General features: G+C 45.5%; 1 protein-coding gene across 1 annotated transcript in view; it reads left to right on the top strand.

Moving 5' to 3' along the window:
* Window positions 1–371: 371 nt before the first annotated feature.
* The window catches only part of LOC112078148 (kelch domain-containing protein 3-like), a gene marked incomplete at its 3' end in the record, with an annotated part of 13,909 nt that continues 1,417 nt past the window's right edge, over window positions 372–12,863 (top strand). The window contains exons 1-3 of the mRNA XM_070441962.1: window positions 372–519; window positions 2,009–2,124; window positions 4,725–4,796. Coding sequence (XP_070298063.1) covers window positions 372–519; window positions 2,009–2,124; window positions 4,725–4,796 — 336 coding nt within the window. The remainder of the gene's footprint in view (window positions 520–2,008; window positions 2,125–4,724; window positions 4,797–12,863) is intronic.

Genomic DNA, 12,863 nt, shown 5'->3' with positions numbered 1-12,863 from the left:
CTGAGGACCCATGCCAAATCTTTTTAGTCTCCTGAGGGGGAAGAGGTTTTGTCGTGCCCTCTTCACGACTGTCTTGGTGTGTTTGGACCATGATAGTTTGTTGGTGATGTGAGGAACTTGAAGCTCTCAACCTCTTCCACTACAGCCCCGTCGATGAGAATAGGGGTGTGCTCGGTCCTCTTTTTCCTGTAGTCCACAATCATCTCCTTTGTCTTGATCACGTTGAGGGAGAGGTTCTTGTCCTGGCACCACACGGCCAGGTTTCTGACCTCCCTATAGGCTGTCTCATCATTGTCGGTGATCAGGCCTACCACTGTTGTGTCATCGGCAAACTTAATGATGGTGTTAAAGTCGTGCCTGGCCATGCAGTCATGAGTGAACAGGGAGTGCAGGAAGGGACTGAGCACGCAACCCTGAGGGACCCCTGTGTTGAGGAGCAGCGTGGCGGGTTTGTTGTTTCCTACCCTCACCACCTGGGGGCGGCCCGTCAGGAAGTCCAGGATCCACTTGCAGAGGGAGGTGTTTAGTCCCAGGGTCCTTAGCTTATTGATGCGCTTTGAGGGCACTATGGTGTTGAACGCTGAGCTGTAGTCAATGAACAGCATTCTCACATAGGTGTTCCTTTTGTCCAGGTGGGAACGGGCAGTGTGGAGTGCAATAGAGATTGCATCATCTGTGGATCTGTTGGGGCGGTATGCAAATTGGAGTGGGTCTAGTGTTAATGGGATAATGGAGTTGATGTGAGCCATGACCAGCGTTTCAAAGCTCTTTATGGCTACAGACTTGAGTTCTACGGGTTGGTAGTCATTTAGGCAGGTTACCTTAGTGTTCTTGGGCACAGGGACTATGGTGGTCTGCTTAAAACATGTTGGTATTACATACTCGGACAGGGAGAGGTTGAAAATGTCAGTGAAGACACTTGCCAGTTGGTCAGCACATGCTCTGAGTACACGTCCTGGTAATCCGTCTGGCCTTGCGGCCTTTGAATGCTGATCTGTTAGGTCTTACTCACATCGGCTGCGGAGAGAGTGATCACACAGTCTTCCGGAACTTCAGGTGCGCTCATGCATGTTTCAGTGTTATTTGCTTTGAAGCGAGCATAGAAGTAATTTAGCTCGTCTGGTCGGCTCGTGTCACTGGGCAGCTCTCAGCTGTGCTTCCCGTTGTAGTCTGTAATAGTTTGCAAGCCCTGCCACATCCGACGAGCATCAGTACGATTCGATCTTAGTCCTGTATTGACGCTTTGCATGTTTGATGGTTCGTCGAAGGGCAAAGCGGGATTTCTTATAAGCTTCCGGGTTATAGTCTCGCTCCTTGAATGTGGCAGATCTAGTCTTTAGCTCAGTGCGGATGTTGCCTGTGATCCATGGCTTCTGGTTGGTATGTCATTACGGTCACTGTGGGGACGACATCATCGATGCACTTATTGATGAAGCCAATGACTGATGTGGTGTACTCCTCAATGCCATCTGAAGAATCTCGGAACATATTCCAGTCTGTGCTAGCAAAACAGTCCTGTAGTTTAGCATCTGCTTCATCTGACTACTTTTTTATTGATCCAGTCACTGGTGCTCCCTGCTTTAATTTTTGCCTCTGTTCCGTCCTACAGCGTATAACCAGCCAGCTGTATGTTGATAATGTCGTCGTTCAGCCATGACTCCATGAAGCATAAGATTTTACAGATTTGAATGTTCCGTTGGTGGTTTAATCTTCCGTGTAGGTCATCAATTTTATTTGACAAAGATTGCACTTTTGCAATCCCTATTAACCTTTTTGCCGGCCGTATCATTGTTCTAGGAGGCTACACCAGATGTACCAAACAGGCCTTATCATTGTTCTAGGAGGCTTTACTTTGGGTCAGTTTGTTTTGTAAGTGAAGATGCATTTTATGAAGAATAAAGCAGTCTAGTTTCCAGTGGAGCTAGCTCTGTCTGTCTCTCTCTCTGTATGTCTGTCTGTGATGATGTGTTTCTCTGTGTGAGGTTAATGTGTCTGTTTTGAACTTTAGACAACCACCGGTGGTTCACCCCTAAGATTTCTGGGACAGTTCCGGGGGCGAGGGATGGCCACTCAGCCTGCATCCTGGGGAAGGCCATGTACATCTTTGGAGGATACGAGCAGCTGGTGAGTCCTGACCTTTAACCCTGACCCCTTTGTCCTGGTAAAGGCCATGTACGTCTTTGGAGGGTATGAGCAGCTGGTACTAGTGCTGAGCAATTAACCAAGATTTTGGTTATTTTTCCTTTTTTAAACAACTAATTGACCGACGTCAGTTCAATTATTTGAATTCCATTTCATTGAGTTTTTTTCTGTGAGCTTTGTGCAGTTCTGTAGCGATAAATCAGATCAAGCCTGAACTGTGCGATGTAGTAGGGAGTTGTAGTTTTCAACAGGCCAATATTCTACAAACTAGTTTTAGCTCAGAAAACGTAGTTTTCAACTACAATGACCATGATCCATTGCGCGGCCGCTTAAACATGTCCAGTCTGTGCGAGCAAGAATCATGCCCCGTTTACACCGTGATGTATTTCATTTCACCATACGTCATCTTCACAGTCTTGCCTCTCGACGGAACGGACAACTGTAGTTTTTGTAACGCCAAATGGAGGAGAACATGTCTCTCGTGAGATATCATATTTATTTTGGGAGATCGCAAAATATGATATTTTCATTCAAGACATATAAGTATATTCTTTCAGGTGATAAAAAATGTTTTGTTTAGTTACTTTTTCCTCAACTTGTTTCTCTAACTTTATAGCAAGTCAAGTTAGCTTGTACTGCAGAGCAGCTAGCGAGCTAAAAGCTGGGTTAGGTTGAAGATACCATGCAGCTAGCGAAAGGCTAGGTTGAAGATACCATGTAGCTAGCTAAAAGCTAGGCTAGGTTGAAGATACCATGTAGCTAGCTAAAAGCTAGGCTAGGTTGAAAATACCATGTAGCTAGCTAATTGAAAATACCATGTAGCTAGCTAAAAGCTAGGCTAGGTTGAAGATACCATGTAGCTAGCTAAAAGCTAGGCTAGGTTGAAGATACCATGTAGCTAACGACCGCCACCTAATAACTATCATCAAATACAAACGACATTACCATCACAACAAACTTAAACAGGAGGCAACAGTCATATCATATAATTGGCCTAACAGCCAATGTGGATTTAAAAAAATTACTATTAAAATAGCCTTCACTTATAGGAATTGGTAATTGTTTCAAAGTTGCTAGCTATTCCATAAAGCCATCACTGATAAATAAATTTTCATATTCTCAGTTTCGGTAACTTCTTATTCTTTGACGGACTCAGGCTGGACTGAAGACGACGCAAAGTTGAACATTGCAGTGTCCGTCTCGCAACGGAGCCTTCAACTGCACAGGGCTGTTGCGTTGTCACTCCATAGTGGATTTCTCCATTTAAATGCATGACATCCAGCGCAACGTAACTGAGTGCTTATTGGTAATGTGAACGAGGCTCGGAGCCTCTGTTAAACAATACACATGGGCTGTTAGGCCAATTATATGATATGACTGTCGCCTCCTGTTTAAGTTTATTGTGATGTTAATGACGTTTGTTTATAATAATCATTAGGTGGAGGTCGCTAGCTACAATCTATCTTCAACCTAGCATAGCTTTTAGCCAGCTAGCTGCTCTGCAGTGCAAGTTAGCTTGACTTGCTATAAAGTTAGAGTAACAAGTTGAGGAAAAAGTAACAAAACATGGTTTATCACCTGAAACAATGTATTTATCCTGTCTTGAATGAAAATGTCATATTTTGCGATCTCTGACGAGAGACAGGCTCTCCTCCATCTTGTGTTACAGACACTACAGTTGCGGGGCAAGACTCTGTAAAGATGACAAACGGCGTAATGAAATACATCACGATGTAAACGGGGCAGGATTCTTGCTCGCACAGACTGGACATGTTTAAGCGGCCGCGCAATGGATCATGGTCATTGTAGTTAATTACCACATTTTCTGAGCTAAACTACAGGATGTAGAATATTGACCTGTTGGAAACTACAACTCCCTACTACATCGCACAGTTCAGGCTTGATCAGATTTTTCTCTACAGAAACTGCACATCGAGCTCACAGAAAAAAAACTACGAAATGGAATTAAAATAATTGAACAGACGTCGGTCGGTAAGTTATTTTAAAACCGAAAAATAACCAACATTTCGGTTAATCGCTCAGCACTAATATACGTCACGATGTAAACGGGGCATGAGAGAAGTGCGAACGCACGATTGAGAGAGATAGAAAGCAGTTGATCTTGATACTTTTATGACTGCTAAATACAAACGGTGTCTTATTTACGTTGAAGAACTAGTAAAATAGTGATTTTGACAGACAGCAGCAGCTCATTAGAGATGAGATGATGACTTGGAATGAAATAATAGTCATCAAATAAAACAAATATCTGATTAAAGTGATGTGAATTAATGATGGTTAATCAGCAGTCAGCATCATGGGACTTGTATTAATAGTTGTATTCTGTGTTACAGCATTCAACCCACAGTGCATTTCATGTCCATTTTTTTTTATTGGAACAGAAAACCTTTTTTCAATAATCTAACCGAAACGACCTCATATCACTAATCGCTCACCAGTAGCTAGTACGAGTACTATCTGAACCATAGATGCATATGTCTATTCTCTCTGCACAACATGGCAGTGAATCTCTCACTTCTGTTTCCTCTGTATGATGTTACCATGACATTCTCCTGTTCCAGGCTGACTGCTTCTCCAATGACATCCACAAGCTGGACACCACAACCATGGCCTGGTCACTAATCAATGCAAGGGTGAGTTACCTTACACCTTACATAGAGAGGCCACCATTTGAATAGCTGTTGTCCTAAGAGGAGACCGCCATGTTACACCTGGCTTACTGTGCACAGCACCATACACACACACGGCTCAGAGATGATCCATCATATTTTCTGTTGCTGCATCCAAGAGTGTCAGATTTCAATTTCTTGGCATTACTAGTCCAGTGCATTGGTCTTATTGAGCAGATATAACAGAGGCCCTTCACCATCCGTTGGGAGACAGGCACTAAAAGCCTGGAGAGAAGATTATACACAGTACAAAACGTTAGGAACACCTTTAGCCCTTAGGACAGCCTCAATTTGTCGGGACATGGACTCAAGATGTTGAAAGCGTTCCACAGCGATGCTTAGTTTTCACCCTGACCCTACCCTGTAGTGATTTAGTTTTCACCCTGACCCTACCCTGTAGTGATTTAGTTTTCACCCTGACCCTACCCTGTAGCACCCTACCCTGTTAGTGATTAGTTTTCACCCTGACCCTACCCTGTAGTGTTTTAGTTTTCACCCTGACCCTACCCTGTAGGGTTTTAGTTTTCACCCTGACCCTACCCTGTAGTGTTTTAGTTTTCACCCTGACCCTACCCTGTAGGGTTTTAGTTTTCACCCTGACCGTGCTCATTGTGTATTTACACTCTAGACTGGTGTCGTAATGCGTTTTAATGCTCGCTTCGAGGCAAGCAACATTGAAACATGCATGAGAGCATCAGCTGTTCTGGACGACTGTGTGATCATGCTCTCCGTAGCCGATGTGAGTAAGACCTTTAAACAGGTCAACATTCACAAGCCCGCGGGGCCAGATGTATTACCAGGACATGTACTCAGAGCATGCACGGACCAACTTGCAAGTGTCTTCACTGACATTTTCAACCTCTCCCTGACCGAGTCTCTAATACCGACATGTTTTAAGTCCCTGTGCCCAAGAAAGCGAAGGTAACCTGCCTAAATGACTACCGACCCGTAGCACTCAAGTCTGTAGCCATGAAGTGCTTTGAAAGGCTGGTCATGGTTCACATCAACAGCATCATCCCGGAAACCCTAGACCCACTCCAATTTGCATACCGCCCCAACAGATCCACAGATTACGCAATCTCTATCGCACTCCACACTGCCCTTTCCCACCTGGACAAAAGGAACCACTATGTGAGAATGCTGTTCATTGACTACAGCTCAGCGTTCAACACCATAGTGCCCTGAAAGCTCATCACTAAGCTAAGGACCCTGGGACTAAACACCTCTCTCTGCAACTGGATCCTGGGCTTCCTGACGGGTCGCCCCCAGGTGATAAGGGTAGGCAACAACACATCTGCAACGCGGATCCTTAACACTGGGGCCCCTCAGGGGTGCGTGCTCAGTCCCCCCCTGTACTCCCTGTTCACACACGACTGCCTATTGGGAGGAGGTCAGAGATCTGGCGTTGTGATACCAGGACAGCAACCTCTCCCTCAACGTGAGCAAGACAAAGGAGCTGATCGTGGACTACAGGAAAAGGAGGGCCGAACACGCCCACATCGATGGGGCTGTAGTGGAGCAGGGGGAGAGTTTCAAGTTCCTTGGTGACCACATCACCAACAAACTATCATGGTCCAAACACACCAAGAAAGTCGTGAAGAGGGCACGACAACACCTTCTCCCCCTCAGGAGACTGAAAAGATTTGGCATGTGTCCCCAGATCCTCAAAACGTTCTACAGCTGCACCATCGAGAGCATCCTGACCGGTTGCATCACCGCCTGGTATGGCAACTGCTCAGCATCCGACAGTAAGGCGTTAGAGGGTAGTGCGTATGGCCAATTGAATCCCTGGGGCCAAGCTTACTGCCAACCAGGACCTATATACTAGGCGTTGTCAGAGGAAGGCCCCAAAAATTGTCAACGACTCCAGTCACTGAAGTCATGGACTCTTCTCTCTGCTACCGCACGGCAAGCAGTACCGCAGCGCCAAGTCTAGGATCAAAAGGCTCCTTAACAGCTTCTTACCCCCAAGCCATAAGACTGCTGAACAATTCATCATCAAATGGCCACCCAGACTAAGTGAATTATTGATGCCCAGAGCTGGCTTCCACAACATGTGAACAATGTGAAAAAATATGGGATCGATAGACCTAACAACTAGAAATGGGCAGATGTTGTAGTAAGTGGTGTCAGGTGTGGTCACGGGACGAGGTGCCCCTAAACCTCTCCAAAGTTTCATATGTTTGTAAATTAGAAAGTTCCAGTGCTATTACATATCTGCAATCCCTAAATTCTATTTGTTCAGTATAAAAACACAATTTCTACCATACCAGGGTACATTCGTGTCCTTTCAACCTCTCCAAAGTGTCCGAATGTGGTAATTGCACTGTTTTTGCACACTGGATGTGGGGGGACATGCATTGGATATCCAAGTGTTTTCATCATATTTTTCATGAGCAAAGATATAGTCACTTGGTGGACATTCAATGTTGCTATTAATCCATACATCATCAGATGACATTGACAATAGGCTAGATTTGTCCCCAGGGTACTCCTGCCACTATCATCACCAACCCTCTCCCAACCCTCTCTCCCTCTCCTCTCCTCAGTGTACTCCTGCCACTATCATCACCAACCCTCTCCCCCTCTCCCAACTCCTCTCCTCAGTGTACTCCTGCCACCATCATCACCAACCCTCTCCCCCTCTGTCTATAGGGCCCCACTGCTCCTGTTGGGGTGTGTCCGTATAGGGCCCCACTGTTCCTGTCTGTGGGTGTCTATAGGGCCCACTGCTCCTGTTGGGGTGTCTTTAGGGCCCACTGCTCTGTTGGGTGTCCTATAGGGCCCCTGTCTCCTGTTGGGGTGTTATAGGGCCCAGCTGCTCCTGTTGGGGTGTCTATAGGGCCCACTGCTCGTGTTGGGGGTGTCTATAGGGCCCACTGCTGCCTGTTGGGTGTCTATAGGGCCCCACTGCTCCTGTTGGAGTGGTCTATAAGGCCCGTCCACTGCTCTGTTGGGTGTCTATAGGGCCCCACTTGCTTCTGTTGGCGGTGTCTATAGGGCCCCACTGCTTTTGGGGTTCTATAGGCCCCACTGCTTCTGTCGAGCGTGTCTATAGGGCCCCACTTTTCCTGTTAGGGTGTTCTATAGGCCCACTGTTCTGTGAGGTTCTTCTATAGGCCCCATTCTTCCTGTTGTGGTGTCTATAGGCCCCACTGCTCCTGTTGAGGGTGTCTTAGGGCCCCACTGCTCCTGTTGAGGTGTCTGTGGCCCACTGTCCTGTGGTTCTATAGGGCCCACTGCTCCGTTGAGGTGTTTAGGGCCCACTGCTCTGTTGAGGTGTCTTTAAGGGCCCCTCTGCTCCTGTTGGGGTGTCTATAGGGCCCTCTGCTCCTGTTGGGGTGTCTATAGGGCCCCCTGCTCCTGTTGGGGTGTCTATAGGGCCCACTGCTCTGTTGGGGTGTGGTCTATAGGCCCCACTGTTCCTGTTATGGTGTCTTCTATGTGCTCTTCCTTTTTACTCACCAATTTGATTAGTTTTTTTTCTAAACAAAAAAGACGATCTCTAAGAATGGTCCACTGTTCTATTCATTTTCCTTTTCCTCACGTTTCCTACAACGGGGAGGCTGTATATATTCGGGGGCTACAACGCTCGTCTGGACCGACACTTCAACGACTCTGGACGTTCAACCAGGTGATAAAAAATATATAAAATGATATGTACATTCCATTTTAAAATGTGAGGTTTGGTAGGACAGGCAGGGAGCTGGTGCTGGGTTTTAGTAGGAAAGGCAGGGAACTAATTGTGTGGTTGGTAGAACAGTCAGGGAGCTGGTGTTAGGTTGGTAGGACAGGCAGGGAGCTGGTGTTGGGTTGGTAGGACAGGCAGGAAGCTGGTGCTGGGTTAGTAGGAAAGGCAGGGAACTATTGTTGGGTTGGTAGGACAGTCAGGGAGCTAGTGTTTGGGTTTGGTAGGACAGTCAGGGAGCTAGTGCTGGGTTGGTAGGACAGGCAGGGAGCTGGTGTTGGGTTGGTAGGACAGTCAGGGAACTAGTGTTGGTTGGTAGGACAGTCAGGGAACTAGTGTTGGGTTGGTAGGACAGTCAGGGAAATAGTGCTGGGTTGGTAGGACAGTCAGGGAGCTGGTGCTGGGTTGGTGGACAGTCAGGGAACTAGTGTTGGGTTGGTAGGACAGTCAGGGAACTAGGAGCTAGGTTGTGTAGGACATTCAGGGAGCTAGTGCTGGGTTGGTAGGACAGTCAGGGAACTAGTGTTGGGTTGGAAGGACAGTCAGGGAGCTGGTGCTGGTTGGTAGGACAGGCAGTGAACTGGTGCTGGGTTGTAGGACAGTCAGGGAACTGGTGCTGGTTGGTAAACAGTCAGGGAACTAGTGTTGGGTTGGAAGACAGTCGGGAGCTGGTGCTGTTGGTAAAGGACAGGCAGGGAGCTGGTGCTGGGTTGGTAGGACAGTCAGGGAACTAGTGTTGGGTTGGAAGGACAGTCAGGGAAGCTAGTTGCTGGGTTGGTAGGACAGGCAGGAGCTGGTGCTGGTTTGGTAGACAGTCAGGGAGCTAGTGTTGGGTTGGTAGGAACGTCAGGGAGCTAGTGTTGGGTTGGTAGCAAGTCAGGGAACAGTGCTGGGTTGGTTGGACAGGCAGGGAACTAGTGTTGGGTTGGTTAGGCCAGGCAGGGAGCTAGTGTTGGGTTGGTAGGACAGGCAGGAGCTGGTGTTGGGTGGTAGGGACAGGCAGGGAGCTAGTGTTGGGTTGGTAGGACAGGCAGGGAAAACTAGTGTTGGGTTGGTAGGACAGTCAGGGAGCTAGTGTTGGGTTGGTAGGACAGTCAGGGAGCTGGTGCTGGGTTGGTAGGACAGTCAGGAGCTGGTGCTGGGTTGGTAGGACAGGCAGGGAGTCTGGGTGTTGGGTTGGTAGGACAGTCAGGGAGCTGGTGCTGGTTGGTAGGACAGTCAGGGAGCTGGTGCTGGGTTGGTAGGACAGCAGTCAGGGACCTGGTGTTGGGTTGGTCAATCTTCGCACGGCAAGCGGCCACTGAAGGCCAAGTCCTGGAACCGACAGGACCATGAACCGCTTATCCCTCAAGCCAAATAGTTGGATTTTTGGGGGATTAGATTTGCCTGTCACTAAGCCATCTGCTGTTCTAAATCTGTCCACTAGATGGCAGTATCAACTGTTCCATCCATATTCCTTTGTCTGTATCTATGTAATGCACTACATGGCCTGAAACACCATGTTGTCGTAGTGATTGCAATAGCTAGCCAGTCTAAGTGGGTGTCCATGGTGCTGTCTTATAAGGGATGATTGAACACATCGACATCAGCCCGTCACCCTCCTGGCAGCCACACAGACTCAAAGTTCTATGTTATAATAAACTCCTTTTGTCCTCCTGGCTGTTCTGTCGCTCTGTTTTTCTTCCTGTTCTGTCTCTCTGTCTCTCTTTCACTCTCTAACCTTCTCCCTCTCTTTCACTCTCTAACCTTCTCCCTGTCTCTCTCCCTGTCTGTCTTCTCTTGACTCTGTCTCTCTTTCACTCTCTAACCTTCTCCCTCTCTTTCACTCTCTAACCTTCTCTCTCTTTCACTCTCTAACCTTCTCCCTCTCTTGCACTCTCTAACCTCTCCCTCTCTTCACTCTCTAACCTTCTCCCTCTCTTTCACTCTCTAACCTTCTCCTCTCTTTCACTCTCTAACCTTCTCTCTCTTTCACTCTCTATACCTTCTCCCTCTCTTTCACTCTCTAACCTTCTCCCTCTCTTCACTCTCTAACCTTCTCCTCTCTTTCCTCGTCTACTCTCTAACTCTCCCTCTCTTCATCTCTAACCTTCTCCCTCTCTTCACTCTCTAACCTTCTCCTCTCTTTCCCTCTCTAAACTTCCCTCTCTTCACTCTCTAACCTTCTCCCTCTCTCCCTCCCTGTCTCTGTCTTTCTCTCTGACCTTCTCTTTCTGTCTCTCCTGTCAATTCAATTTCAATTTAAGGGGCTTTATTGGCATGGGAAACATGTTTACATTGTCAAAGCAAGTTTCCATTGCCAAAACAAGTGTCTGTCTGTTCCTCTCTTCATCTCTTTCTCATATAATATTACTAACCTGAGGTTGTCTACAGCCATATAGGGATACAACACCTTTTGCCCTGACTTATCCAGAGCAGCATTGTAGCTATTTATACATTTACATAGAATATAGCTTGTATGTTTTATTGAGACCCACCTCCACTGAAATGGCATGGTGTAGTGGATATACAATGTTTAACTATATTTAATGTCTACACGTGATGTGTATGTTTGTCTGTGTTTAAATGTATTTGTTCGTGTGTGCTTGTGCGTGAACACATGTCCTCCAGAGACTGTTTTCGTGGAAGAAGGTAGAGCCGCAGGGTAAAGGGCCGTGCCCAGGAGAAGCCAGTGCTGTTGCATGGTGGGAATCGGATCATCCTGTTTGGGGAACCAGGTAAAGATGGTGTTAGTAGTGTTACAGTAGTAGTTAGCAGTAGTTGTAGTAGTTTAGCAGTGTTTAATACATGTAGTAGTGGTAGTAGTAATGTTTAGTACACGGTTGTAGTAGTTAGCAGTAGTTGTAGTAGTTAGCAGTGTTTAGTACATGTGGTAGTAGTAGTGTTTAGTACACGGCTAGTAGTAGCAGTTAGCAGTAGTAGTAGTAGTAGTAGTACAGTTAGCAGTAGTGTTTAGTACAACGTAGTAGTAGCAGTGTTTAGTACACGTAGTAGTAGTAGCAGTTAGCGTAGAGTAGTAGTAGTATGCAGTTTAGCAGTAGTGTTTAGTCACGTAGTGTAGCAGTGTTTAGTACATGTAGTAGTAGTAGTAGTAGTAGTGTTTAGTACACATAGTAGTAAGTAGTAGTGTTTAGTACACATAAGTGTAGTAGTAGTAGTAGTAGGAGTGTTTAGTACACATAGTAGTAGTGTTTAGTACACATAGTAGTAGTGTTTAGTACACATAGTAGTAGTGTTTAGTACACATAGTAGCAGTGTTTAGTACACGTAGTAGTAGCAGTGTTTATACACGTAGTAGTGCAGTGTTTAGTACACGTAGTAGTAGCAGATGTTAGTACACGTAATAGTTAGTGGTAGTAGTGTTTAGTAACACATAGTAGTAGTAGTAGTGTTTAGTACACATGTAGTAGTGTTTAGTACACGTATTCGTAGTCGTGTTTAGTATATGTCGTCGTAGTAGTGTTTAGTAACGTAGTAGTAGTAGTAGTAACCTTAGTAGTAGTAGTGTTTAGTACACATGTAGTAGTAGTATTGTTTAGTACGTAGTAGTGTTTAGTATACGTAGTAGTGTTTAGTACACGTAGTCGTATCAGTGTTTAGTACACATAGTAGTAGTAGTAGTAGTAGTATGTTTTAGTAACATGTAGTGGGTTTAGTACGTAATAGTAGTGGTAGTAGTGTTTAGTACACGTAGTAGTAGTAGTGTTTAGTAACGTAGTAGTAGTTGTTTAGTAACGTAGTGAGTAGTAGTAGTAAGTAGTGTTTAGTACACGTAGTTAGTAGTAGTAGTTTTTAGTACACGTAGTAATGGTTGTTTTTACGTAGTAGCAGTAGCGTTAGTACACGTAGTAGTAGTCAGTATAGTGTTTAGTAACGTAGTTGTAGTAGTAGTAGTTTAGTAAGTAGTAGTTTTTACGTACACATAGTAGTACGTAAGTAGTAGTAGTGTTTAGTAACATAGTAATAGTAGTAGTGTTTAGTAACGTAGTAAGTACTGTTTAGTAACGTTGTAGTGATAGTAGTAGTGTTTAGTCACGTAGTTGTGTTTAGTACACGTAGAGTAGTATTAGTAGTAGTGGTTAGTACATGTAGTATAGTAGTAGAGTTTAGTACACTTAGTAGTGGTTTAGTACACGTAGTAGTAGTAGTATTTAGTACACATAGTAGTAGTAGTAAACGTAGTAGTGTTTAGTAACATAGTAAATATTAGTAGTGTTTAGTAACGTAGTAGTAGTTGTTTAAAGTACACATTAGTAGTAGTACTGTTTAGTAATGTAAGTAGTGGTAGAGTAGTGTTTAGTAACGTATGTAGTGGTAGTAGTGTTTGAGTACACATAGTTAAT

Source organism: Salvelinus sp. IW2-2015, unplaced genomic scaffold (assembly GCF_002910315.2).
Source record: "Salvelinus sp. IW2-2015 unplaced genomic scaffold, ASM291031v2 Un_scaffold5314, whole genome shotgun sequence".
NCBI classification, from domain to species: Eukaryota; Metazoa; Chordata; class Actinopteri; order Salmoniformes; family Salmonidae; genus Salvelinus; species Salvelinus sp. IW2-2015.
The sequence above is the reverse complement of the archived record's forward strand: the minus strand, read 5'-3'. Positions and strand labels throughout refer to the sequence as shown.